Source organism: Lactuca serriola, chromosome 6 (genome assembly GCF_051521515.1).
Source record: "Lactuca serriola cultivar US96UC23 chromosome 6, Lser_US96UC23_V15, whole genome shotgun sequence".
Lineage (NCBI taxonomy): Eukaryota > Viridiplantae > Streptophyta > Magnoliopsida > Asterales > Asteraceae > Lactuca > Lactuca serriola.
The window spans coordinates 34,102,876-34,125,327 of record NC_136413.1 but is presented as its reverse complement, the minus strand read 5'-3'; the positions used below and the strand labels follow the sequence as shown (position 1 = coordinate 34,125,327).

General features: G+C 39.1%; 1 protein-coding gene across 1 annotated transcript; it reads right to left on the bottom strand.

The window, feature by feature from the left end:
- Positions 1 to 19,769: 19,769 nt before the first annotated feature.
- Positions 19,770 to 22,113, bottom strand: LOC145057800 (E3 ubiquitin-protein ligase RSL1-like). Its single transcript, XM_079005700.1, has 3 exons — positions 21,080 to 22,113; positions 20,239 to 20,996; positions 19,770 to 20,148 (listed from the first exon to the last, which is right to left on the bottom strand). Exons 1-3 carry the CDS (start codon positions 21,827 to 21,829, stop codon positions 19,938 to 19,940), a joined length of 1,719 nt encoding a protein of 572 aa, XP_078861826.1. The 5' UTR covers positions 21,830 to 22,113; the 3' UTR covers positions 19,770 to 19,937.
- Positions 22,114 to 22,452: the final 339 nt, after the last annotated feature.

Here is a 22,452-nt window from a genome sequence, read left to right as displayed (position 1 = left end):
AAGACTTGATGGAGAGGTACCACCAAAGTGCGAGGTAAGAACGCTACGAGATCATCACTAATATGATCACCGCTAAGATGGGAAATGGAGAATCGTTGACTGTGCACTTGCAAAAGATGCAACGATATGTTGACCGTCCTCGCAAGTTAAATGTTAACTTTGGAGAGGGTTTGGCCATCGACATTGTTCTTCATTCCTTGCCTTCATGCTACAACCAATTTAGGATGACCTACCAAATGAACAAGGAAGGGGTCACCCTAAGCAAGCTCCAAGGACTCCTTAGGACTGCTGAGAGCAACCTAAAGGACAAGTCTGTTGCACCATCCCCCGCACCAACCGCTGCCCCTGTTTTGGCTATAGGGCAGGGAAGGGGCAATAAGAGGAAGGCTCCGTCAAAGAGCCACCGCAAGGGAAAGTCCCAAGATGGTTCCTCCTCTAGTGGGACCAAAGTTGATCCTGCTAAGCCCAACCCTAACCCGAAGGAGGCAGAGTGCCATCATTGCCACAAGATAGGGCATTGGAAGAGAAGCTGCCCGAAATACCTGCAAGCCATCAAAGAGGGAAAGATCAAGCCATCTTTTGCAGGTATATACACAATTAAATCTAGTAATTCATCTCACACTATTTCTTGGGTTCTTGATACAGGATGTGGTTACCACATTTGCTCTGATTTGCAGGGACTAAGAAGAAATAGAGATGTGGAGCAAGGAAGAATAAATCTAATCATGGGAAATAGAAGATCGCCGCCTGTCACCAAGATTGGAGTGTATTCTTTAGTGCTTAGTAATGGATTAGGTCTAGATTTAAATAATTGTTGCTACTCGCCTGATATGGCAAGAAACATCATTTCATTTCATGGTTTGTTTAGACAATGATTTAGATATTCGTTTAATAATAGGAATGGTTCTATTTATGCTTATCTAAATGGTGTTTTATACTTTGAAGCAATGCCTTGTATTGGAATTTATGAGACTGTTACGGTTGTAGATAACCTAGGAAATGATGTGTTGTGTATAGATTCTTCCAATAGTATGGATAAGACATCTTTGTGGCATTGTCGTCTTGGACATGTCAACAAGAAGTGCATAGCCCAACTCCAAAAGGATGGAGTGTTGGACTCATTCGACCTTAGGGAAGATGACACGTGCGAATCTTGTTTACTTGGAAAGATGACCAAGTCACCCTTCACTTGCACTTGTGAGAGGGGTGAGGGTTTATTGGATCTCATACATACCAATGTATGTGGGCCCTTTAGATCCACCACAAAGGATGGAAACCGCTTCTACGTGACTTTCACCGATGATTATAGTAGATATGGGTATATTTACTTAATCAAGTACAAGTATGAAACATTTGAAAAGTTCAAAGAGTTCAAGAATGAAGTGGAGAATCAATTGGGCAGGAAAATCAAGATGCTTCGATCCGATCGAGGAGGAGAGTACCTAAGTCTTGAATTCCACGACTATCTCAAGGAATGTGGAATAGTTTCGCAATTGACGCCACCTAGGACACCGTAGTTAATTGGTGTGGCAGAAAGGTGCAATCGAACCTTGTTGGACATGGTTCGTTCTATGATGAGTCGTGCTTCAATATGATGGGTTTTGGTCATAAGACATCCTATGTGCTCATACAAACCCTAATGCTTGGATCTAGGTTTCTCTATTGTACATGCTTTGAATCCAAGACTATAAACCCTAATTCTATCATACAAGTAATCATATTAGATATTAGAATAAGTTTATAATGTTACCTTGATTGTTATGTAGCAATAACAATCCAAATTCCTCCTTGAATTGACTTTGGAAGGCTTAGAGTCACAAGTGTCACTCCTCTAATGGTTCACAAACACCATAAGCAAGAGGATGAAGAGGAGAGAGGTTATAGGCTGCCCAAAAACGTGTGAAACCCTAGAAGGTTGCTTGTCCACGTTTTTGAGGCATAAGGGTCTTTATATATAGTAAGGCTATTAGGGTTATCTAACAAGGAAACCCTAATTTGGTTGCTTAAGCCCAAAGCAACCCATGGAGCCCTTTTCTTAAAGCCTTGGACAACTTCATATGGGCTTCCCCATTAGAATTCATCCACCTTATAATAAAAGGCAATCCATGGCCCTAATTGCAATTATCTTATAATTACAATTCCAGTCCCTTAAGTTTAATTAATCTCTTTTAGTCACAAAACTAATTACCAATTAATTATTGACTAATATTAATTAAACAATATGATTTCTCCTTTAATATATTATTCCCATAATATATTAATAAATCATATTTAATCCTTTCTCTCCATAATTCATCTTATCAAGTTGCTTTGGTGAAGGCAACCCAAAAGGACCATGCACCATCGGGTCAAGTACATACCAAAATAGTTATGGACTTAGACACTAATCCAACAGTCTCCCACTTGGATAAGTCTAAAAACTATTCTGCGTATGACTTCAGATCCCAATCTGCAATCGTAGCTTTCCAAAGTCGCTGTCAACTCTGATCATATCAAATACGCGTGTCCTTAGATAAGGGATCATATATTCCTCCATTCTAGATATCATATGAGATATGATTTCAAATCATTCTCTTTGTACTACTTCTCAATTTCTGATTTATGACGACTGACTAATTGAACAAATCAAATTAGCCCTAGCCCGGCCGAGCATTTACGTTTGTCATCACTAAACCATCGAGGGGCCCAAAGATATCGCCTTTATCCTACTTTGAATAAAAGGAATGGATAAACTTTGATACAATGCTCGCTTGCACTCACGCACCGAATCACACACAACAATATGTTTTATAACACCAAGTTACTGGTGCGTTTACATATTATCAATGTGCAACCGATTTGCAAGATACAACTCACACATCTCGGTTTCAAGAATATAAGATGTTATCATCTCACCAATCACTCGTGATACAATCCATGGAGTGATCCAAGTGAGCGTGGGTCTAATCCAATGCTCAAATCACATTCATAAGCACTCATGAACGTTGCAGCAAACATTTGCTTATGTCTAATACTTTTCTAGACATTCCACACACCAATTCACGACAGTCTTCATTCATATCTACTTCCAACATATGAACGACTGTGGCCCGTTCGAATAATTCGATTATTCTTAATAAACTCAATTATTCTGGAAGTCAAAACATGCAAATGTGAAACACAAGAATAATACTGATCCCATATGCCCTCAACCCTTTGAGCATAAATAAAACACCTTTTATTTATCACCATATTGATTACTCATTTTTTTTGTAGTTTCGGGTAATCAACTTCTTACTTGAATTACAACACTTGTCCCATGCTCCTAGCATGCACACAATGTTTACCTATGGTTCTTACTTTGTGAAATAGATCACATTGAACACATTTCCAATCATTCTCATTTCACAACTCCAAATCCTTTTCATAAGTGAAAGAATATCAAATATTTGCCACTTATAGAATATGCTAGATTCTAACACTTTATGCAATGATCCTTTTGTAATGTCACTGCACCAAAGTCACAAAGACTATTGCCAATGATATTACAAAGTCTTCTATCGGAGATTGTTACAAGACAATTCCATAGATGTGATGTCTCTCACTCAAAGTACTTTCTTTGAACATCCTTTTGCATAGAAGTTTCTAATCTAATCATAGATTTCTCAATATTCAATTCCCAATATGGACACACTTCCATATGTTCCATATGACAACTCATTCTTAATAGAATCTTATCTATTCGTAATGATGTTGATATGGTCCATCCAATATGAAAACATTTCCATATTTTCCAATACTATACTTCCAACTACTCACAAGCGACCAATCATCGTCGAACTTTGGATTGTCCTTTGATAGTTGTTTAATTGTTTTAGTCAAAACCAATTCTTGTCTTTTTTTTTCTTCTAAATGCGCTAGACATTTGGAAAATTTTAGAATGGTCCAACATCAAAGCATTTGCAATCGATCCTATACCCGAAGCGTATGGGACATGACGCATAATGTTTTATTTGCTATGTTCTCAAAATTCGAATTGTGAAGAGGGATGCCGTAATCATAATCGAAATTTTAAGAACACACTTTGTACCTTTGACTAAATTTTATTAACATTTCTCAACCTAAACCTTTAGATTTGAAATGAAGCATAATATTCTTTCCCTTAATTATAGCAAAACAACTCTTCAACTATTGCGACTTTGCAAAGTATGACTCTTGTTTTCTATAATTAATATTGCTAACCTTGCAATACTTTCCTTAATAATCATACAATCATAACTTTTATGCTCCCACTATCTTGATGATTATTATAAAACATAACACTTATGCTCCCACTAGCTTCGACATGTATTCATAAACATCTTAACTTTTAGAAAAACAATGCTTATTGAATTTCTTAAGTTCATGTTTCTAATACTTAGTGCTTTGATAATCTTTTATCAAGGTTTCTTGAACTTATACACATTTTCCTTCGATAGTTCGTATGTGTGTCTAAACAATTAAGACTAATTGTCAAACCTCACAATTCAAATTATGGAAAGGGATGCCGTAACCATAATTGAATTCGAGAATGAAATTTTACAATCACTATCTTCTTAAAATCTGTCTTAGTGAAAGCATTTCCTCACAATCATTTTCATGAAGGAGGAAATCTTATGACACTTAGATTTTAAACGGTGTAAATGTTCCTATCCATGTGAATTTGTCAAAACCAACGTTTACGACAAATTCAAACTCATATGGATCGAACTTTCTTAATCTTGATTTCTTGCCTCATGGTAGCACAGCTGCCCACCACGTCTTCCAAGTAGTTAAGCATCTCACCCTTTCTTATCAATGTACCTTTCATTGATTAAGGTGCCTTGCCTTTTATGCATTCAAGATGAGAACTCATAGAACTCATATGCATAATTAACTCAATTGGAACAACACATAATCAAAATAATGTCAATACGATAGGTTGTCAACCTCAACTCGTGTGCTAGTGATGATTGGTAAGGTTTATTTGATTTGTTCTTGAAACTATTCAAGACCATTAAGACTCCCACTGACTCCTTGACATATACGATTCTTTTGTCAATAACCATTTCTTGACAAACAAATATTCAAGAGTTAGTGTAGCTTTTATCAAAACACTTCATAAATTGGTACTAGTTGGCCTTTGTCTTATTCAAGACATCACAACTTCCCATATTTGATGAATGTTATAAACCTTTAATACTTTTCACTCATTGTCACAATCTTAACTTTAAGACTTGTTATTGGAACGAAGTATGATAGACTTCTTAATTTAACCATTTCTTCAATCCTTGAATCCTCTTCTTATACATACAATTGTACTAAGACTCACTTAGAGGATCAATTAAGATATTGTTCTTAATCATTAAGACCTATCATAAAGCATAAAAGCTACTCTCCCATCTTCTTAGAATGGAGAAACTTTTATCTTTCTGCCTATATGATTCTTCTTATTCGTTCTACTATTGATCTAAACCCTTTAATCAATTTAGAATTACACTTAATCTTGTAAGTATAATCATATTTACTAAGCCTTTTTAGTAAATCATGACGAATATCTTTGTTATTCTCATGGTGAACTTGATCAACACACAACTTTATGTACTCGATCTCCTAGTCCTTCACTTGACACTTTGTCAACGAATTGGTCTAATTTCCAAATATGAATTTCTCATTCATCATGCAACCAAGTTGTCTGATTCCAAATTTCTATCCAATTGAAACTTTGGGCGATGAGAAACTCTCCCTATTTGGTAAATTCTTGACATTTCCATAAATAACATAACTAAGAATCATATCCATTCGTTGTAGAAATATTCGAACATCAATTTTCATAACGATTTCATTGTAAGGAAATAAACAAATAAATAAATAAGTCAAACAAAATTTATTTTATTTATAAAAGCAGCGGAAAAAATTTGTCCTTACAATGCAAAATCCATTGAAAACTATGTACAAAAGAAAATTTCTAACAACTCTATCATAACTTTCTAAGCTCAAAATCTAATCTTCAAGTCCATGCGATCGAGATCCATCTCTTGTGATTAGATTCATCTTGCTCTCTTATCAAGCTTCCTTTCTTTTCACCGACCTTACAAAACACTCAAATGTAATCTTATTACATCATGTATTAAGAATCAATGAGTAGGAACTTAATGGAGTTAGATAGTGGATTTTTACCTAAAGCGCAGTCATACCTTTGACTCTCCCATCTCTTAGATCTCTTAGGTAATTAGGGCAACTTCGTCTCCAATGCCCCTTCTCTTGGCAATAAAAGCAAATTGACTCTTTTGGAACAACACATGGAACTACTTCAGACATCGCCTTTCTCTTATGATCAAACTTTTCGATCATTGCATGTCTTTCATTGCCATTGTCTATATCCATAGAGGTCTTGAAGGCAGATTCACCAATCAACTTTGCTTTTCTATTGCGCCAAACCATTGCTGATTCGGCAGCAATAAGCATATAGGTGAGATCTATAAGGGTCACGTCGTGATTCGTCATATAGTACTCTCTTACGAACTCACTATATGAGTTAGGAAGTGACTGAAGAACCCAATCAACAGCTATTTCCTCACAGACAACGGATCCCAACATTCTTAGTCTATCAATGTGCGACTTCATCCCTAGGACGTGTGCACACACCGACTTTCCTTCTTTATGTTTACTTGCCAAAAGGGCTTGAGTGATATTGAACCTTTCAATTCTTCGATCTTGTGGGTTGGGGAGAAAAATAGGAGGAGGAGGAGGAAGTGAAGCATGATTTCTCGTTCCTCGATTAAATCGTGGAATATCATCTTCATGTGGAATGCTTGTTCCACGGGATTTGGGAAGACCATAGTTGTCGAACTTTGACATCTACAAAACGGGAGAAAACGAATTCAAGTTAGTTGATAGATTGAGTCCTTAGTAAATCACCCAAATGAGATACTAAGGCTAGGACCCAACACAATATTCTACAACTCGGGAGAGGGATGCCGTAACCCTAATTGCAGAACATTTGAAGGTAAGTGAATGACGATTCACTAATTTCCACCACGAAAAACGAAAAAGAATTTAAGTTTTAAATCTATGAAAACTCCTAGATCCTTTGAGATACATTGAACTTTCAATGACATGTTTAAATCTCGATATGCCCCTCTTGTTTGTGACTGGGATGCCGAGGATCACAAAGCGGGTGTGAATAACCATGCAAACTACATGGTGCCCTCACATGTTACAGTCACCTATTCGATGTGCCGGTAAACCACACACGCTCCACCGAACTATGACAAACATTGAGTCACCCTTTTCTACCTTTGCTTAGACCCATTTAGTGTGCCGGTAAACCACACACGCTCCACTAACGTCTTCGCAAGGGCACAAAGTGTAATTTCATGGAATTGCATCAATTCACTTTTGCCTAAGTAACTAAGATTGGGAATTTTGAAAAACATTTAGTTACTTTTATAATTCATTATACTTATAATGGAAGGTTTCGTCCTATCCTACCCGTTCGGCTAACGACCCTCCACTAGTCAAGAGTGCGGTGGGTAAGAGTGGATACCCATTCAATCGCCATTTTATAGGCAATTTCCTTGAACACCCCTTATAGACCAGCTTCGTGAATGAGGCCTACTAACGGTAACACTGACTTTTACTCATACATATATATAATGTTAGACCTTTAATGTTATATATAGGGTGTATTTTTATACTTTTAAAATACTAGGTGGTCTAATTTAACAATTATACTTTTAATTCAATTAAATTGTAGACCTAAACTTTTATGGATTTATTAAACTTCTTTTAATTATACACCTTAATTAATTAATAAAACCATAAGGGTGTGATTTGAACTTTTTCAAAACTATGCTAGGGTTTTAGAATTTAACATTCCTAATTAAACTTTTAATCAACTTTTAAATTCCAAAACTTGAGGGCAAATTTTGAAACATTTCAAAACATTGGGGTTTAGAATTTAAATATACATCAAAATTAAACTTTTTAATCAAAATTTAAATTCCAAAACTTGAGGGCAAGTTTTGAAACCTTTTTCAAAACATAAGGGTTTTAACTATTTAAATTTCAAAACAACAAAACTTTTGGGTTCAAATTTAAACTATAAAACCTAAAGGGCAAAATATGAAACTTTTCAAAACAACAAGGATCAAATAATTTAAATTAACATTTAATCACATAACTATCCATATTTGATTTGTTTAATGATTTCTTGAAAAACAATTTATCAATTTAGTCAAAATAATTAATCAATTATCTTATAAGGAAACAATTATCTTATTAATTGATAAATATCTTCAATTAGATCAAAAATATAGTCAAATATATCATATAATCGGATTAATATTGATCTAACATGATAAGGTAACTATCCATAAGCAAAAACAGCAAGAAATCGCGAAATACCCTCCATCTGACGAGCTGACTCGGCGAGTCTGCATGGACTCGGCGAGTTCAGCCATGGACTCGGCGAGTCCAGCCTCCAGAATCCAAAAAAACGAATTTTCTAGTTACATCAAGCATCAATACAATTGAAACCAAGCTAGTCTCTGATACCACTGATGGGTTTTGGTCATAAGACATCCTATGTGCTCATACAAACCCTAATGCTTGGATCTAGGTTTCTCTATTGTACATGCTTTGAATCCAAGACTATAAACCCTAATTCTAGCATACAAGTAATCATATTAGATATTAGAATAAGTTTATAATGTTACCTTGATTGTTATGTAGCAATAACAATCCAAATTCCTCCTTGAATTGACTTTGGAAGGCTTAGAGTCACAAGTGTCACTCCTCTAATGGTTCACAAACACCATAAGCAAGAGGATGAAGAGGAGAGAGGTTATAGGCTGCCCAAAAACGTGTGAAACCCTAGAAGGTTGCTTGTCCACGTTTTTGAGGCATAAGGGTCTTTATATATAGTAAGGCTATTAGGGTTATCTAACAAGGAAACCCTAATTTGGTTGCTTAAGCCCAAAGCAACCCATGGAGCCCTTTTCTTAAAGCCTTGGACGACTTCATATGGGCTTCCCCATTAGAATTCGTCCACCTTATAATAAAAGGCAATCCATGGCCCTAATTGCAATTATCTTATAATTACAATTCCAGTCCCTTAAGTTTAATTAATCTCTTTTAGTCACAAAACTAATTACCAATTAATTATTGACTAATATTAATTAAACAATATGATTTCTCCTTTAATATATTATTCCCATAATATATAAATAAATCATATTTAATCCTTTCTCTCCATAATTCATCCTATCAAGTTGCTTTGGTGAAGGCAACCCAAAAGGACCATGCACCATCGGGTCAAGTACATACCAAAATAGTTATGGACTTAGACACTAATCCAACACAATACCTATCTCATTTTGGGGGTATGCCTTAGAGACTGCCGCCCATATCCTTAACCAAGTCTAGAAGGTTGCCAAAACACCTCACGAGATGTGGACAGGGAAAGCTCCTTCGTTGGCACATATCAAGGTTTGGGGTTGTGAAGTTTTCGTAAGACGAGAAACTCATGACAAGCTCGAACCCCGTAGTGAGCGATGTATTTTCATCGGCTACCCGCAAAAATCCTTTGGATATCTCTTCTATAGACTGAGTGACAATGTGGTCTTCGTTGCGAGGAGAGGGGTTTTCCGAGAGAGAGAACTCATAAGCCAAGGAGACAGTGGGAGGCAAATCGATCTTGAAGAGATTCAAGAGTCGAATAATGAAGGAACCTCCACCGTTGGCGCTCAACCCGAGGGGGAAACTCCGGTTGAACCCATTGACGAGTCATTACCTCTTAGACGTTCCGAAAGACTTAGAGTTCAACCCCAATTTTATGGTTTTCATATTACTACTGAAGGGGACACGTATATTATTGATGGTACACTAATAAATCTAGATGAACCTAATAGCTATAAGGAAGCCATGGCAGGCCCAGAGTCTGAAAAATGGAAAGAGGCAATGGACAGCGAGATTCAGTCCATGTATGACAACCAAGTTTGGAATTTGGTTGACAATGTGCCCAGACATAAGACGGTTGGGTGCAAATGGATCTTCAAGAAGAAGACCGACATGGATGGGAATGTGCACACGTACAAGGCGCGATTGGTTGCGAAAGGCTTTACTCAAACTCCCGGAGTTGACTATGATGAGACCTTCTCACCAGTTGCGAAGATAAAGTCTATTAGAGTGATGCTAGCTATTGCCGCATTTCATGATTATGAGATATGGCAAATGGATGTCAAGATTGCTTTCCTTAATGGGAAATTGGCTGAGGATGTTTACATGGCTCAGCCAGAGGGTTTTGTCGATCCGAAGCATCTGAATAGAGTGTGCAAGCTTGAGAAGTCCATCTATGGACTTAAGCAAGCGTGTCGCAGATGGAATCTTTGCTTTGATGAGAAAGTCAAGGAGTTTGGATTTGTACGAAGAGAAGATGAATCATGTGTATATGTCAAAGCCAGTGGGAGCATAGTTAGCTTTCTCGTTTTGTATGTCGATGACATACTGCTCATAGGAAACGACATCCAGACTCTACAGGAGGTAAAGTCCTGGCTCGGGAAGTGCTTCGCTATGAAGGACGTCGGAGAGGCTTCCTATATTTTGGGAATAAGGTTAGTGAGAGAAAGAAGTAAGAGACTAATAGGACTTAGTCAGAATACTTACTTGGATAAGGTACTAAAACGTTTTAGTATGGAAAACTCGAAGAAGATAGAACTACCGATACAGAGTAATACCAAATTGAGTAAGACTCAAAGTCCGAGTACCGAAGCTGAGATAGCTGAGATGAGCCGAGTACCTTACGCTTCCGCAGTTGGCTCGATCATGTATGCTATGACTTGTACTCGACTTGATGTGGCCTTCGCTTTGAGCATGGTCAGTAGATATCAAGGGAATCCTTGTAGAGCGCATTGGATTGCGGTCAAGAACATCCTTAAGTACCTTCGGAGGACCAAGGCATGGTTTCTAGTCCTTGGAGGGAGTGATGACTTAAAGGTGCGAGGGTATAGTGACACCAGTTTCCAGACCGACAGGGACAACTACCGTTCGCAGTCGGGATGGGTCGTTACCCTTAATGGAGGAGCAGTAACTTGGAAAAAAGTTTCAAACAGGAAACTGTAGCTGATTCAACGTGCGAATCAGAGTACATTGCAGCGAGCGAAGCATCAAAGGAGGCAATATGGTTGAAGAACTTCATTGGCGATCTTGGAGTTGTGCCAGGCATTAAGGAGCCCATGGAGATTTTCTGTGATAATGAAGGAGCGGTTGCCTTGACCAAGGAACCGAGGGATCATGGTAGATCTCGGCATATCGACAGAAAATATCACTTTATTAGGCATCGAGTAGAAGAAGGAAACCTCGTGGTTAAGAGGATATCATCAGAAGATAACCCAACAGATCCGCTTATAAAGGGACTGAGTAGGGTCAAGCACTTGCAGCATGCTAGGAGTATTGGGCTGAGGGATGATATTAGTTTAGATTAGATAGTATTAGAAACATGTAATAGATAAATGTAATTGACATTTGATGATTAAATAAAGGAGTGTTATTTATAAGTATTGTTACTGTCTTATGTTAATTGTTTAGCTATTGTTTCACTTTGCATGTTTTGACTTCCAGAATAATTAAGTTTATTAAGAATAATCGAATTATTCAAACAGTCCACAATCGTTCATATGTTGGAAGTAGGTATGAATGAAGATTGTCATGAATTGGTGTGTAGATTGTCTAAATGGTATTAGACATAACAAAGGGTTGCTCTAACGTTCATGAGTGCTTATGAACAAGTTTTGAGCATTGGAATAAACCACGCTTGTTGGAATCACTTTGGAGTGATCGCAAGATGATAATATCATATGGTCTTAAAACCTAGATATATGGTTTATTATTTACTAATTGGTTGTACGTTGATAATGCGAAACCGCATCAGTAAATTGATGTCATAAAACGCATTGTTGTGTATAGTTGGTTAGTTGATAAGTAAATGCATATAAGTCGAAGTTTATCTGTTACTTTTATCCTAAGAAGGTAAAAGAGATATCACGGCCGCTTGATGATTTGATTTGAATTATGTGTTGGGCCCGTCAGGACTGAATTGATGTGTTCAATTAAGTTCTATGTCAAATAAATCTGAGATCAAGAAAAAGTTGTTGGACGATGAGAATGACTATGTCTCATGAAATCGTCTGCACGATATCAAAACAGAGGGCTGTACGATCACTTATCTAAAGGACAGGTTACTGATAAGATCAGAGTTGACAGCGTCTTCGAGAGCTACGATTGCTAATCGGATTGTGTTTACGTTTATAGTTACTAGACTTATCTAAGTGGGAGACTGTTGGATTAGTGTCTAAGGCTGTAACTATATTTAATAAGTACTTGACCCGATTGTGCAAGGTCCTTTTGGGTTGCCTTCACCATAGCAACTTGACAGGATGATTTAGAGAGAAGAGATATTATAATTAATATATTATAAGAATAATATATTAAAAGAATAATAATATCATTTTATTAATATAAGTCATAAATTAATTAGGAATTAATTTGGTGACTTAAAGAGATTAATTGAATAAAGGGGTATAAACTGTCAAATGTATGAAAGTTGTATTTTGAGCTGATAATCCTTATGGATATAGGGTTGGACGATTTTAGGGATATGGATCACCTAGAAATCGTCCAAGGCCTTATCTAGGAAGGGATTTGGATTGCTTTGAGGCTAAGTTATCCAATTAGGGTTTAAGGGTGAAACCCTAGGAGCTCACAGTATAAATAGACCCATAGGGTTGAGGAAATCGGCCATTATTGTGATTGGAGAAACCCTAGAGCCGATTTCCCTCTTCCTCATCTCTCTCAAGTCACCTTCTTGCTAGTTGGTGTTTGTAAGCCATTAGAGGAGTGACATTTGTGACTCTTAGCTCCAAGAAGAAGAAGGTTTCAAGCAAGTAACTCAAGGTATTAATCTAGATCTCTTTTCATATGTTTTGTTCTTAGATCTAGCCATGAAAGTCTTGGAATTATAGCATGTTCAATTAGTGAAACCTAGATCCAAGCTATAGGGTTGTATGTGCACATAGGTAAAGTTCTTATGTCCAAAACCCATCAGGTATGTCTTTGGCATTCTCGGCATCAAACTTTGCACGGGGGTTTCGTGCTACCTCGACGAGGGTCCCTTCCAATTGTTCTTCTTCAATCTCCCTTTTAAGCATTGAGTGGTTGAAGGTGTCATGTCTTTTACTCTTGTGGTACTCATAGTACCATCCCTTTCCTCCCTTCACCGGTTGCTTGTCAGAAACTGCATAGACGTCTGGTCACCTGCCTCGTCTTTCGTCTTTTTGGAATGGTCTAAAGCGTTCTTGCGAGCGCTTACTTCACCCAAAGTGTCTGCCCCTGCCTTGGGTTTCGGGGTGAGACAGTGGTGAGCTGTGGCACTTTGTTGCCGAGGTGATCATGGCGTTCAGGTATGCTTGCTTTGTTGCCTCCCCTTCCTCTTTTCTCAGGTAGCGTTCTACTTTCTCTTTTAGCTCTGCCCCTATCTTCGGTTTTTCCCCATGAGCTTTTGAGACAACTGTCCTAGGAGGATTCCCCAAGTAAAGGCGCCTGCTATTAATCCTTCGTCGTGGCTTGGGATGTCCAGTGTGGTGTTAGTGAACCCGGTGAAGCATTCTCGCACTGTCTCTCCTTCCTTCTGCTTGTAGCCGATAATCGAGTGTGAATCTCCCTTGTATTTACGCAGTTGCATGAAATTCGTCAAGAAGAGATACTTTAATTGCCCGAAGTTATAGATGATCCCTGGTCGCAGCGTCTTGAACCACGTTCCTGCGTTACCGTCTTGGTTGTCGGGAAGTACGTACACCAGAATCGCTCGTCTAGCTTGAGTGAGGTCATTGTCCACTCGTAAGTGTCGATGTGGCTATCGTGATCTGTGTTTCCATTGTAGGTCTTGAGATGTGGGAACTTTGTTGTGTTTGGGATTTCGTAATCTAAGAGCTCCTTGGCGAACGGAGATGTTACGCTGCATGACAGACAGTCTTGATTTGGGATGTGAGCATGTTGTTGTATGTCGGGTGTGACATCCCCATTTTTCACGGCCCGAAAAGACCGATTTTGTTTATGCTTTATAAAAATCAGAGTACGTTTTTTAATAAAAATGTTGCGGAATTTGTTCCCAGTAAAACATGATAAATACGTTATCAAAGCATTTCCGAAGAAAAGTATTTTTATTCATTTTAAAACATTTGGGATGTCATCGTCAATACAGAAACAAAATCATAAACAGAACTTATATTCATTATCACTAGTGATCTATATCTCCTTAATCTCTCAGTGTAATGTGACTTCATATCAACACTTGTGATATAAATAAACTGAGTGGGTCAGGTTGAGAAACATGGTGACTACATAGGGATTTCAATCCTACAATGTTATATCATATATATAATTTAGAACTCACAAAACATACAATTTCACCATATATGTGTAAGCAACTCCTATCCCACCCCGTCGATCCTCACAACGAGACTATCCATACTCTCAGACCTAAGATTAGCCGTTTTACCTAATCCATACTCCCGGATTAGAAATGAGCGACTTTACCTAATCCATACTCTCGGAATAGGGACGAATGACTAATCCATACTCTCGGATTAATGATGAATGATTATGCCTAATCCATACTCTCGGACTAGGGACAATGAATAGGTCTAATCCATGCTCCCGGATCAATGACATATACTAAGGTTTTATTCTCTGAGTATAATTCACTCGTACTCGTAAGAAAACACTACCCAATATTCCTAATAATTAATTATATAACCCATAATAATATCCAAAGTACTTATTATAAGCTCCTAATAACGTTACTATAATTAAATAAACGATATATTAAAAATAGCGTAGACGTAGCTCACTTACAGCGGGTTTTATAGAAAACCGGGCTTTGCTTGGAGCAGCGTTCCCGAGCCCAAAATCTCTTCCTCTCGGAGCCGTCGAGCACTCTGGGGCTTCCGCCTCGTGCTAAGGAGGTTCCCTAGGCTTTTCGGGGGGTTTCGGGGCTAGAGAGAGGTTCTAGAGAGAGTAAAAAGAAGAAAGAATGGGAAAGGTGTGAAGAAAATGACGGTGGGAGAGGTTCTATTTATAGGGTGAAAATGGCTGAACTTGGTGCCACATGTCACCATCTAGTGGCAAGACTTGGGGAGAAAGCAATGGCCAAGATTGTGCCACATCACCCATTTTCGCACATCACACTTCCGAATTCTAAAATCCGTAACTTTCACATACGACCTCCGTTTTTGACGTTATTTATATCCACGCGTAGGTAAAAATAAGATCTACAACTTTCATTTTGACTCCGTCAGCTAATTCTAGAACGATCTTAATTTTAACAGTACGAGGAGATTATACTGTTAAATGTTCGCGTAAAATTCATAACTTCTACATGCGTACTCTGCTTTTGTCTGTATTTTTACCGTTGAGTTCCTATTAATGAGATCTTCAATTCTCATTTAGGTCGCGTAGGCCAAAAACCAATCGAACTAAAATTCGAGTTTCGGGTCGTGCACTGTTATGCCAAATCTTAGAAAATTCATAACTTCGTCATACGAAGTCAGATTTGGGCGTTCTTTTTTTGTATGTTCTCGGTTTAACATATACTACAACTTTTTTTTTGGATCGATAAGGCTAAAAAGTCCTTTATCAAAAATTCACTATTTACGTCTCCTGGTGCCGTGCCGGTTTTGCCGTAAAACTTCGACGGGTCATAACGTCTTCGTTATAACTCGGATTTCGGCATTCTTTATATGTACGGAACCCTTGAGAAATATTATAAAACTTGGTTAAGATTAAATAATATTTTGTCGAAAAGTCGTTTTCGACCCCTATTGTCTCTAAATTGACTAGCCCAGATCTACAGGCGTTACATCGGGGAGTGGCCATAGTTTGGCCCATAGAACGCTTGTTGTGGAGATGGGAAGGTTAACATTTGGATGGGCAAAAGGGGTGAGTTTTGTGCAAGAGGATTATTGGGCACAAGTTGCTGATAATGTGGGATTGTGGTGTTGAAAGGTATGTTTGTTACAAACGAAGGTATTTGGAAAGCCATTATTTGGTTTCTCACCATCTGGTTCAGCGATGATGTTTGGAAAACCACCGATTGTTCGCCTACCATATGGTGTAGTGGTTGCGGTTGCGAGAAAGCTGGTGTGGCGTTGACGTTTTCCACCGTTGGCGGTGTTGTACTACTTGATATCACCATTGGTTGTGGTGTTTGCATTGGAGTGCTTTGTGTTGATACGACGACGGAGAAGTTGGTCCTCCGACGACCAATCTCTGTGACTCGATTGTTGGAGCGGTGGTTACCGTCGAGCCGCCCTTTTGTGACGCTTCACCGGCGAGCGTTGTGGGAATCGGGGTGGTGGTTTGTTCCAATGACATCATAGGCCTGATGGGGCTGTTTGGTGTTCCACCAGTTACCCCGGTGTCACCGGACGCCATTCTTTCACCGATGAGGAGTGTGCTTTTTGCTTGTTTTTCGTCACATTACGGATGACGGCAAATGATGTGACTTGGTTCCCAGACGATGGTTTTGTACATCTGTGGTGATTCCGATGAACCTGCAAGGTCACAACGAGAAAGGATCGGCGGCCGTTCTCCGGGAGGAGACTCCCGGGAAAGCGCTCCGACGGTCTAGTCAGTGGATAGACTCGGGGTTGTATTGTGTGTAAACTAAGAGAAGACGACTTAATTTCCAAAGCACATGATTGGTTTAGGCGGTAATGCAATGAACATCTGCCTTGTCGCCTGAGGCCGTTACATTTGTCCCGGAGTGAAAGGCGCCCCTGGCGGGGCCAAGCCTTTCTCCGCAAGCGCCCTACTCTTAAGGGCGCTAGGTTCCGTCGGACTTAGTCTACTGTGCGCGACATGCCTTGGGGCATTCTCTGACGCGTCTATTTCGCGACTTCTTTGTCCGTGCTAGGGCACGTCATCAGATCATTTGGAGTGTTTGAGGTGGTTGGAGACTTGGAGTGACTGAGGTATTTTGAGTTGAATCCATATTTTAAAGAAAAAATGAGAACGTAGAAGAATGTTGTGTGTTTCTGTAGTGTAAAATGTATATAAAATGGTTGGTATATATAAGTATAAGATGTAAAGTTTAAATTTGGAAATTAAATAATATTTTTATTTCCAACGTATACAACAACGGTCAAATATATGACTGTTTGCAAGATTTGCAAGCCTGTTGCATTTTCATTGGTTGTTTTTGTACATCTCCGCTATCACGTCACAAGCCACCCACGCTCCATTGGAGTGGTGTTCACAAGTAGGTTAGTAGGTTACCATGGCACGTAGGCCATCACACGTGGGTTGGTCATCTGTAAGTCTCAAATCTAATGGATCCAAATCAGTGATCAATTAAGGCAAACATCAAATAGAGTGTAGAAGGAGTAGAAGAAGAATTAATCCAACCGTGCACACATCTATATCAAATAAATGTCAGGTACACCTTAGGAAAACACACACATACGTCACTGACCTCCCTATACAACTGACACAGACACACTCTATTTATAGGACCACCAGCCGCACACGTGTATACAACCGCACACGTGTGTACAGCTGCACACGCGAGTATGGCCGCACACAGAGTGTGCAGCCGCACACACGTGTATAGCCGCACACAGAGTGTGCAGCCGCACACGCGTGTATGGCCGCACACACTCGCTAACATACTACAACCAACATAACAAACCCCAAGACCTATACAAGATGAATGCCTAACTCAAACCACAAATTTATGACCTAACAATCTCCCCCTTGGTTTGAGCTAGCATGGACTCAGGTCTTCTTCATCAGTGATCTCCTCCTTGAGCTCTGAGATAGATGGGCCTGCTCCCCCTAGACTTCCTTCACCTGTTGATATTCATTTGCCACGAGGTAAAGGATCTGAATCTTGTTGAACAAGAAACCTGGCAAGCCTCAAAGAGGCAACATCATGCGTAGGTTGTGGAGGAGAAAAACCCCCAGGAGCAGAAGAACTCCCGACTTCAAACGAAGATCTAACATTACTTGGTCCTTTTAGGGTCGGTTGAGTTGGTGTAGCAGCTTTGGAGGGTTGTTGGATTGGTGGTACTCGTTCTTGGATAAGATCTCCCTGCCTCTGATCAAGTCATCTTGTTTTCACAAGAGGCTGGGAGGTTTGTGTCAGTATCTGATCACTCATCAAATGGAAATAAAGTTGGAATAGCAAATGGAAGGGGAGGAATCCTTGAAGTTGTATCCATATCGGTTGAAAGGTGTCGACCATCTGATCAAAAGTTGGAGACGTCACTTTGAGAACACCACTAACTCCTTTTGTCAATGATCAAGCAGCAATAGAATAAGAAGATGAAAAGAAATCGAGCTTGCACACGTTTATATCAGAAAAACGTCAGGTACAACTCGATGGAACACTCTGTAAACACTATTGCATCGAGGTCTTCACTGCTTAACCGTATATCATTATCCGTAGTCTATAAGCTGATCTGTGAGACACTCAACAAGCTATACTTTAACTCAGGAGCGTAGATGACGTTCTCAAAACTCAGCACTCCATTTACAACTATTCCTTTTTTGAGTGATCTTCCCTCCATCTCCTCCCGTGAAGGAAACATAGCCCCCATTAAAATTCTGAATGACATGCAGTTGGGAGATGTCTCCTGTCAATGTGCCTGGAACAACCGCTGTCGACGTACCAAGGTTTGACGACATTCCTCCACAGTTGTTCCTGCACAATGAGCGGGATTATTTAGATTTGGGGACCCAGGTCATTACAAGCCTGGGTCCCAACCGCACACTCAACCGCACACTCAACCGCATACTCCAACCGTACACTCAGCCGCACACTTAACCGCACACTCCAACCGTACACTCCAACCGCACACTCTAACCGCACACCTTCAAACTCCAACCGCACACCTTCAATGTTCCTTCAAAATTGACACTGAATTGGCTCTGATACCAATTGTAAGTCTCAAATCTAATGGATCCAAATCAGTTATCAATTAAGGCAAACATCAAATAGAGTGTAGAAGGAGTAGAAGAAGAATTAATCCAACCGTGCACACATCTATATCAAATAAATGTCAGGTACACCTTAGGAAAACACACACATACGTCACTGACCTCCCTATACAACTGACACAGACACACTCTATTTATAGGACCACCAGCCGCACACGTGTATACAACCGCACACGTGTGTACAGCCGCACACGCGTGTATGGCCGCACACAGAGTGTGCAGCCGCACACACGTGTATAGCCGCACACAGAGTGTGCAGCCGCACACGCGTGTATGGCCGCACACACTCGCTAACATACTACAACCAACATAACAAACCCCAAGACCCTACCAAGACCTATACAAGATGAATGCCTAGCTCAAACCACAAAATTATGACCTAACAATATACCGGTTAGCCTTACTACAAGATGCAGTGGGATATACGGTCTGACCTTAGTAAGTACGTGTGGCAGAGTCATGGTTATGAACACCAAATATCGGTTTAGTGAGATTATGTGTGAAGCCCCCAACTCCCATGGTCACGTACGAGTGTTACACTATTATAAATCATTTTTATTTATTTAGATCTAATTTCATGTACGTCTCTAAAGAAGAACAAAACGTTAACATCAACAATTTCCATAGTTCAAACTTCAAAACATTCTTTCTCAAACAATCCTTTAATTTTTCAAAATAAAATTTCAAATATGAATCAAATTTTATGTGGGAATATATTTGTTTTGAAGATTGTGAATTTTATATTAGATAATACATCTAATAAACCATTGACATTGAGAAACAAATAAACAAGCAGACACCAAAAACACCATTTATTTTTACCCATTCCATCTAACCAACCATCCCTACAATCAAAAAGTTATCAAGTAAATAACTATCCATCTTCAGAAATAATATTCATCATCATCAGAATCATAATCATCATCAAATTCTTCATCATCATCAAATTCATCATCATCATCATCATCATCATCATCAAATTCATCATCATCATCAGTGTCCACAATGTTTTCTTCATCCCAAAGGGGACACGTGCATGTCGCCTTCTTATTCTTCCACTCAGCCCCACACGTGTAGCAAAATTCATATCCACACCTGCTCGATTTTGATGTTTGCCCAAATTAGGGTTCTTGAGGAATTTGGGAATTTCATGGGTTACACCCTAAAAAAAAATTAAAAACATACCTGCATGTCATATGGTAGCAACCAGTTGCAAGCTCTATCATATGTTTGCATTTAATACACTGACGCCATAGATTTCTTGCAGCAAGACTCTTAAGCTTTGATTCATCCACAAGGGGTGTAGGATTTCTTCTCTTGTACTCTGCACAATTCATATTTCTATGCCAAGGAACCCTACAATTGACACAGAAGTCACCGTGACATTTGCAGCATGTTCTAGCTCCATTCTCATGTATAAATCTTGGAAGCTTTGAAAGTTCAGTTTTTGACATTAATGCTGAACATTTTGGATAAGGGCAATAAATTTTTTCTGTCACGGGAATTGAAGCTTCCTTTAATCGATGTTTCATCATCTCAATTAACTTTGGTGTCATAAAAATCTCACAGCTTTCAACTTTTAGTTCCAATTCACAACCTTCATGTGGACATTTAGGCACTATTCCATGGAGTAATTTCACCTCTACATGTTGCTTCATGCAAGAAAAGCAGTATCTGTGGTTACAATTTCCGGCTGAAAAGAACTGGTCTGTTGATTTATCATCCAAACATATAACACAGTGTTCAAGCTTATTGCCATTATTTGATTCCGGTGGCTTGTTTATTTGAGAATCTATTGCTTCTCTTGCGAGTTTGAATGCAAATTTGACATCTTTTCGAGCAACAAAAGAGGGTGAAAAGTATGTGAAACTTTTTTGAAGGAGTTTTATCTGATTCACAAACGCTTTCATCTTAGCTTGTTTTGGCTGCCATCTCCCACTAACCTGCAGTTGTTGAAACACTGATATGAAGTATGAAGTATGAAGACGAAATCAACATACAGAGCTTTAGACGAAAATCGACTCACGTATTGATACAGTGTGTAATAATCACAATAGAACCTGATTCTCTTGAGATCCAAAGCAATGGCAGCATTCAAAGCCTCAATCAACGCCTTCCCCTCAACACTCTGCCTGCTAATACGATCATCTTCAATCAAATCTAGAGGTTTCCTCATCTCGAAAATTAACTCATCCCTCGAATCGCATATTGCCACGCCAATTCCAGCGAATGTCGTTGTTTTCTGTGAAGAACTAGTACCATGAACTCTCTCCTCGCTCAACAAACCCTTGAAATAAACCCTAAAAACCTCTGAATTGTCTTTGCTTTTCGAAGAAGAAGAACCCTCGCCGTAAGGACGCTCGAAATTGTGGCCGACCTCTTCCCACTCATCCTCTGGCATACGCAAAATCTCTCGAGCTAGTTTCTGATCGTGGATTCGACGGTGTAGATCTTCCTTAAATTTCATCTTCTCTGTTTCGATGACCACGCGGTCGCGGATTTCAGCCTCGTAATTGTCAAGCTCTAGGGTTTGGAGGTCGACGAGGTTTACAGCATCTGAGTCGTCCGAGAACAGGATTGGTGGTCGTTGAGATTTCATCGGTGAAGTGGAGGAGGAGGGCTGAAATGCGAGAGAGGCAGTCATGGCTTCTTCAAGTTGGAGGCGGAACGCTAGGTCCAGGTCGGATACGAAGATTCGGGCCGCCGCTAACTCCCGGTGTTGTTCGGCGGCGACTATGTTCAGTTCCTCTTTGTCCTCGTCCATCTTCGTCGCCATTAAGAGCGAATTCTACGATCCGTAACTGGTATATGCAATTCTTTAGGGTTAATCGCCAAATTATCCTTTTTTGTCTAGTGAATCCTAGCAATCCAAAAACTTTCAACTGAAGCAACTGAAGATATCTTTTTGCTACGAAGGACCCCTTATTCCCCTCCGTAGCAACTCAATGCTACTCGATTGGCTCGCTCTTCTCAGCCTTCAATGGCGTATTCAACTCTCCAGTGGCCAAGCTAACGAGTTCAATCCAATATACCGTCTTTTGGAAGTGTTTTTACTTTTTAATTTTTCATTGTTTAGAGCCGTATATAATTTATTATTTTATACAATTCAATACATAAATAGCAAATCGTTTTGTATAAATCGTTACGGTATCTAAAGACAAAACTGTAAAATTGGGCTTCCTGGTACTCAAAAAACTTTGGATGGGGTCCAAAAAGTTTTCAACTTGCATGGAAAGTCAAAATCAAATTTTTTTTTTTTGGGTTTTTGGTCCTTGATACACTTAAAAAGACGATTTTACCCTTTTTATTTCTTTTCTCTATTTTCTTTATTTATTTTGATATATAAATAATTAAAAATAAAAACAAAACTAAAATCTCACCCAGCCCTCCTCTCTCTCT

Bases quoted from the DNA above. Each gene is read 5' to 3' on its own strand.
- LOC145057800 (XM_079005700.1), bottom strand. From the start codon at position 21,829: ATGGCGACGAAGATGGACGAGGACAAAGAGGAACTGAACATAGTCGCC. The intron at 20,997-21,079 runs GTGAGTCGATTT...CAACAACTGCAG, and splicing joins ATTACACACTGTATCAATAC to GTTAGTGGGAGATGGCAGCC. The intron at 20,149-20,238 runs GTATGTTTTTAA...AAAATCGAGCAG, and splicing joins TGCTACCATATGACATGCAG to GTGTGGATATGAATTTTGCT.